General features: G+C 24.9%; 1 protein-coding gene across 3 annotated transcripts in view; it reads right to left on the bottom strand.

The window, feature by feature from the left end:
- LOC100200854 (BAI1-associated protein 3) overlaps positions 1–7,500 on the bottom strand; it is a 72,657-nt gene that overhangs the window by 60,067 nt on the left and 5,090 nt on the right. For all 3 annotated transcript variants that reach the window (XM_065796272.1, XM_065796271.1, XM_065796270.1), the window contains 4 exons: positions 4,201–4,347; positions 3,190–3,355; positions 2,300–2,410; positions 1,762–1,821 (listed from right to left, as the gene is read on the bottom strand). In XM_065796272.1, the coding sequence (XP_065652344.1) occupies positions 1,762–1,821; positions 2,300–2,410; positions 3,190–3,355; positions 4,201–4,347 (484 nt within the window). The remainder of the gene's footprint in view (positions 1–1,761; positions 1,822–2,299; positions 2,411–3,189; positions 3,356–4,200; positions 4,348–7,500) is intronic.

Raw genomic sequence — 7,500 nt, 5'->3', positions numbered from 1 at the left:
GACCTCCAAGTGCAGCACCAGTGATCTTTCTAGCAGCTCCATTGTTTCTACGACCATCAGTAACACCCACCATCTTCTCTGCTTGTCCGAAAACCTTGTAAGCACCAGATTTGCTATAACTTGCATTTTGCAAAGCCTGTAAGCATTCTTTCTTACTCAAGTGTTCAGTACTTTTCAAGTTATTGTTTGCGATTTCACGAGATGCCATATCAAAACTGTGTTATAAAACAATGTACCCAAATGATACTAACAAGAAAAACAACAATTACAAGCATTAGTCACCTGTATATCATATAACACAGTTTCTTTTTTTAGACATGATTTATTCTAAACATATTTGCATGTTAACATTATTCTACGAATCAATTACACGCACATTATATGAGTAATTACTTTTAAATACAATATTTCATATGCAAGTATAAAGTATCTAACCAAATTTATAACTATATTAGCAAATTAATTAAACATTATAAATTTAATAGATATCAGTGCTGTACCCAGCATTAATTTAAGAAATACCCTTTATGCAAATTGTTCTTCCTCTCCTTAATCTCCAGCTTCTTAATCAGCACTGCCAACCACAGATAAAGTCCCAAATGTTTGTTTATATAATCATGTATTTCTTTTTTTTATATTTAATTTTTACAACTGTGTATTTAAAAAACAATTATTCACAATTTCAAGCAAATTGTCAATATATCAGGATTTAAATAAAGCACATATATTACATTAATGTTACAGTTGTAATAACAACATCTGTTGTATCTTTGCAGTTATTTATTTAATGATGTTGAATTTTTTTTAATGTTAGAATTTATGATTTATGGAATAATTGATTTTAGTTCATTAGTTTGAGCGTCCATACCAGGCCTTGCTATTAAAAAAAAAAACATAACAGATAAGCTTAATAAAATTTTTGATGCCGTAATATTATTTGTTGACATATTTATTGACATAAACTTTTCATACCTAAAAACATTAACTTTTATATTTATCAGCATTAGTTTTTCATATTTATTGACATTAAATTTTTAAATCTATCGACATTAACTCTTTATATTATGGACATTAGTTTTTTTGTACTGCATGCTTTTGGAGTTTACAAGGAGTTTCATTTCTAGTAAAGTAGGAAAATAAATGAAAATAGGGGTAATTATAGGTTTTAAAAGTTTTATTGATTTAGGTATGTTTATAGGTACAAGCTTTATAGGTTTAAACAAGAGAAATTTGTGACAAAAAAAAACTTGCTGATAGAACATTATTTAACAATAGGCATACTAAAAGTGAATCAAACACAAGTATTAGCATTTTTTTTTCTGCATAACCTTACATAATATATATTTAGTATATACTTATATAATGTATATAAGAAACTTATTTTCTAATGCAATTTGTGTAAGTATTTAGATATTGTAAAGGCTATATTTACATTACATATTTGTTTTAGCTTATTTCAGCATACATACTTTAAATAATGTTATGTCTATTAAGATATAACATCAAACATATCAAAACAAAATAATAATTAAATCTTTGAAAATAGCGATAAGTTAGTTAAAACTAAAGTTAATGTGCCTATCATTTAGCTTATTAGCAATAGATTTTATTAATGTTTGGTTTATTAACTTTTTGCTTTTTAAATTTAGTTGCAAAAGCATACGACAATTGAGTACGGAACTGGATATATTAATGAAATTCTAACTGTATATGAAAATAAATAATTCCAAGTATTATGTAATTTAATGTATATTTACTCACTTTAAGCTTTGAAACTTCATCATAAATAGTTTTGTGTTCAGAAGCACTTATGCCAAAAACCTAAAGAAAAAGTTTTAAAATAGAAAATAAAGATAATAGTTATATGAATGATTTTAACAGCTTTGTATTTTATAAATTATAACATGGTATGGAAAAACTTTTAAATAAAAATAAGTAGATGATGGAAAAAAAAAAAAGGCTAAAAAATAAAATAAAATTTATGAATAAAAGGGTTCTGATGGGATTAAATTACATGTTCTATCCAGACTAAGGGATCACCCATAAACTACATTATGCATATTAATTAATGTGCAGCACTAAATTTATTAAAAAAATAGAATTAGGAGACCATTTTATTTTTTGCACAATGATTTTCATTTAAGTTAATGTATTATTTTAATTTTTGCTCTAATTAAAGACACTGCAAAGGAATACTTATGATCTTTTTGTTTTGCTTATTAATTAAATTTAGTGTTGCATAATTTATGCATGATTTATAACTAATTTTTTAATAACTTAAATGTGTTTAAAAATGTACTTGTTTTCCATAGCCGAAGATTTCTCCATCACTCAAAGAATCACCACTCTGATCACGTTTACCAAGTTGATATTTCATAGTATATACTAGTTCCTTGTAGAGAAGGAGAGCCTTAAAAAATAAATCAAACAGTTTTCATAATAGAATAAAATACAAAAGAGTTTGAGTTAACTAAATTCTCCTTTTAATCCAACAACTTAACTTAATGCTATTCCATAAAATTATTTTATCAGCATGATAAAACAATTTTATAGAGGAACATTTGCTTTATCATTGCTATTTAGCAGTCATGTAGTGACCTAGAATTACTTAACATACTATGTTATGCAAACATAAGTCACTACATTTTACTAAGAAGAATAGATACTATTTCTAAACATACAATAACTAATGAGACCCAATGATCTATTATCTATTAACACAAAAAATAAAATAAATGATAAACTTTTCCTTTTAAAAAAAAAAACAACTTAAATTCAACCAGGTGTGTGCAAAACAAGAAAAAGTCTTAATAAAGGGTAAAAAACAAAGGCTTGAACTTTCTAACTTGAAATTCTACAATTAAAAAATTGACTTTGAACATACAAAACAATTTCAAGTTTAAAGCAGTTTTTTTGTAAATACTTATATGTGCTTATAAATTTTATATATTCAATGAATTATTTATATATGTTTATATATATATATATATATATATATATATATATATATATATATATATATATATATATATATATATATATATATATATGTATGTATATATGTATGTATAAATATGTACATATATATATATATATATATATATATATATATATATATATATATATACATTTAATAAGTTCCATAACTTTATATAAAGCTATATTTATTGAAAATTATTTTAAACCAACTTTTTCTTTCTCTGGTGGTTTAAAAATTGATTGGTCTATTGACCATACATCTTCTCCATCATAATTTCTTTCTTTGATTGAGTTGTATGCTTTTTCAACTCGACTGCTTTGATTAGCTTCTAAAACTGTCATATCCTCAAAAAATGATCCATCTAATACCTTGCCTCTATAACATAAAACAAATTAAAATTTTCACCTTTTTTCATACATCAAAGACTAAAAAGACTAATCAGATTAAAAAAAAACTGATTTAATCTTGCTCAAAAACTTATTTATTCTTTTTAAGTTAAAGCAAATAAGACTATAAACTTTTTATGACACAACAGAAAAGCAGTCAGAATGTTTAATTTATAAAATGATTTTAAATTGTATTGAAAAGTTTTTTTATTTGTTTATTACATCAAAATAATGTTAAAACATTAAAAAACATATATTATTTATAAAGCTTTGATAAAAAAAAATAACTTTGATAAAAAATGAAGCATAAAACCTATATTTTTTAAAGGTCATCTCTAATACATAACACATTGATGAAGTAACATAACTATTTTTATTTTTATCAAAACTTTTTCATAATAATAACTACAGAAATATTTTAGATTTTAACTTTTGGAGTCATTTTTTAATCCCAGTCATTGGAAATTATTGCACTGCTAAAGCATTAAGAATCTAACATTTTAAAAATGAAAGCAAGCTTTTAGAAACATAAGTTAAGCTTATTTATGAGAACATTCTTAACTATTTTGAACTATCAGCCACATGAGATAAAAGAAACAACAATTTTTTTAAACTTCAACAAAAAAATTCTTTTAGCTTCATATACATAACAAGATTTCTCTTTAATTTCATTTAGTGTTTTTTATCATATATTTTGTTTTTTTTATATTACAAAACAATATAAACTATAAATTACTACCATAATAAAATAATTTAAAACATTTTTTAATTTAATACCATAGTTATATAATAGTATAACCTTTTTACCTATAGTTACACATTTTCATTATATACCTATGAGATTGGGTGTCATTTTGAGCTAGAGCCATGGAATCTCCAAGATTCAACAAGAGTTGCCGACTAGCCTGTGATCCAACTTTACGTCTAATTGATACACGCCGCCTTGTTTGTTCTCCATTTTGCATTTTAAAGTGTTTTTTTCTAAAAAAAATTTATGACTTTTTTTTAAAAAAAAAAATAACTATGTCTTAAAAAAAAGTTTAAAATTTGTCACTTAAAGAGTTTTAAATTACTTGAGCCCAAATGAGCTCTGAATGACCCTGGTAATTTTAAAGTGCTTTATTTTTAAATATTTATTAAGCGAAATGAAAATATTACAAAATGATTTTTATTATTTTAAAAATTTCCTATAATTAGAAAGACTTTCATAATCACATTTGAAATAATATATAATTCTTTCTACTAAAAATTATTTTCACCATTCAGACTATGAATGGTGAAAATTATTTTTAGTAATAAGAATTATATATTATTTCAAATATGGTTATGAAAGTCTTTGATCTACAATGACATAGTAGATTTTTGCATATTCGCAGTTGTGCAATCTCTTTAAAAGATGTCTAAAACATGTTTTAAATTTATATTCAAACCTTATATAACTTTTAATTAGACTTTTTTAATTTTTATTATGATGGCAAACTTTGATCTGATATATATGGCTCAATATCAAAAGTGAATAACCAAGAGGAAAACCAAACTGTAGCTTTACTCCTAATTATTAGTCTATTCCACTATATATTATTATTTCTTTTGATTGATTCCTAGTTGATTTTAGTAAAAAACAGCTTTACAAAAAATAAATATATTTTTATTTTATAAAAAAACAATATATAGTTAAATAAGCTTTTTCTAAATATACTCAAGCACACACACATACAAACACACACACACACACACACACACACACACACACACACACACACACACACACACACACACACACACACAAACACAAACACACCTTTATTTTAATTAGTCTAAGTCATCGAACATATTTTCTTTTATTATTTTCTACTAACTATTTTATGATTTTAATTTATATAATATAAATTTCTTTCTTTAATTTATTATATTAAATTTAAAAAAGTACAATATTCTTCTATCATAATATTTAATACTCAAAAAAAAATTAATTTGCTCTATTTTGTAAATACGATTTTGTTGTTTTGTTTACTTATCCTTAAATTTCTAATCTTGTTTCCGTGCTTAATTTATATTTTATTATTATTCATAGTTACATAGTTTGGAAACACTTTTAGGTTAAACTCTTTATTCATTTATGCGATTCGTAAAATATTTTATTTTGCGATTCGTCGATTATTGCGAATATTAATATTAAAATAACAACGCTATTAATAAACGCGATTGCGTTTATTAATATTATTGCGAATAGTATTGATAAACGCGATTTGTAAATATTTTATTTTGGAATATCTTTTTTATGTTTTGGTTTTTAATTTTTAAAATGTCTGGAGTTTTATTTTTAAACTTTTATTTAATACAGTCATAACCACTGATCTCAATATAGTTATATAGATCAGTGTGACCTCAATATATTTGTATTGAGATCAGTGTGATCCAGGGGCGGACCAGCATTTCTCGGTCTTTGAGATAGCTAACTTCCAGACATGGAGCATACTCCAAACATTTATATTTATACTTATGTCAAATAATGAGGATTTGAAAAAAAACTGCGGTGATTGGAGGCTGGGAACAAAAAAGCCCCAAAATTTTCGCCATCACCGCAATCAGCTCCAATCATCGCAATTTTTTGCAAAGCATCCTTATTTAAAATAAGTATAAACATATAAATGTTTAGAGTTTGCTCCATGTCTAGGAGTTAGCTATTTCAAAGACCAAAAAATGCTGGATCCGCCCTGGTGTGATCTCAATATAGTTGCATTGAGATCAATACAGTTACATTGAAATATATAGCAATAGCGAAGGTTGTCTCATGCAGCTATTAAGTTAGTTCAAGAGATATTTTGCTACTTTTTCATTGGTTAAAATGATATTGAAAAATATAATTCATTTCTTAAAACATTTCAAATAAACAACGACACTATGCTTAAGATTATCTTTTATAACTTAGATAATCTTCAATAATAAGTTAAGCCATCAAATGTATTTATAAAGTGTAAATAAAAGTTTTTATTTTAAATCCTAAATTTAAAGTTTATTTATATAAACAAAAAGAATTGCTATAGTATAAGTAATAACTAATTTTAGTCTAAACCCCCGTCATTTCTGCAAATTTTTTTATTTTTGAAAGTCGTCTATTTAATATAGTCGTTAAGAATACGATTGAAAAAGTTTTTTATCTTTTTTATAAAATAGTTTACACCTCTCCGCCTTAAAATGCAATTTTTCTTATTTTTAAAGTAACCTTACAAGCAGAAATGTCACAAATAGTTGCATTCGAAAGTTGTAAAATTAGAATGAATACAAGCAAAAGTAAAGTCTCTTCTACCTATGAAAGATGTTTTGTAGACTTTAGAGAAAACCTTCAATTTAAAAAAAAAATTTTGTTTACTTTCTTTTTGATCCAATATCGCTTTTCTTCAAAAAACCCTGATACTAAGTTATGAAAATAATAAATAATTTGACTGGAAAAGTGTTTTAGGAACATTTATTGAAAATAAAGTAACATAAAAGTTAAATTGCCATCATTAAGTTAAAGGAAAGGTTTTTTAAAGAAATGTTACATCTTTTTTGTAATACTTTAGAAAACTAATTTAATATTTTCATTCAACTTTCTTTTTTTCAGTTGTTTTTTTATTACATAAATTCACTCCCATCAATGCAGCAAGCAATCAATATTTAAACAGTTACAAATAAAATAAGGAAGAAGTTAAAAGAGCAAGAAAACGATTTAAAAATCCAAGAAATTCTATGAAGTATAAGGAATCAGAAAAACAAATGAGGTGAGATAATTCCAAAAGGCTGATTTACGCATTAGGGATCGTCCATAAAGTACGCTCAGATGGTGGACAAGGATCCGCATATGGCGTATATGAGATGGGGGACAGGGATCAATTATAAAAGTAAGAAGACGCTGAAGAAAAATATCATAAAATGTTGGGTAAATAGGTTAAAAGCGTAGGTACTTTTAGAGAGGTGGAGAGTACTCAAAAAAGCGTACAGAGAAATGAGGGGAGGGGGAGGAGGGTAAAAATAAAAGTGTATGTACTTAATGAATAACCACTTAAAAAAAAACTAGGTATATGATAGTTTTGTTTTGAGCAAGTGAAAACCATCACTGTGAAAAAGTATAATTTAACAAAGTTATTATAT

The sequence above is a fragment of the Hydra vulgaris genome, chromosome 04, assembly GCF_038396675.1.
Source record: "Hydra vulgaris chromosome 04, alternate assembly HydraT2T_AEP".
NCBI classification, from domain to species: Eukaryota; Metazoa; Cnidaria; class Hydrozoa; order Anthoathecata; family Hydridae; genus Hydra; species Hydra vulgaris.
This window is presented reverse-complemented; position numbering and strand designations above follow the sequence as displayed.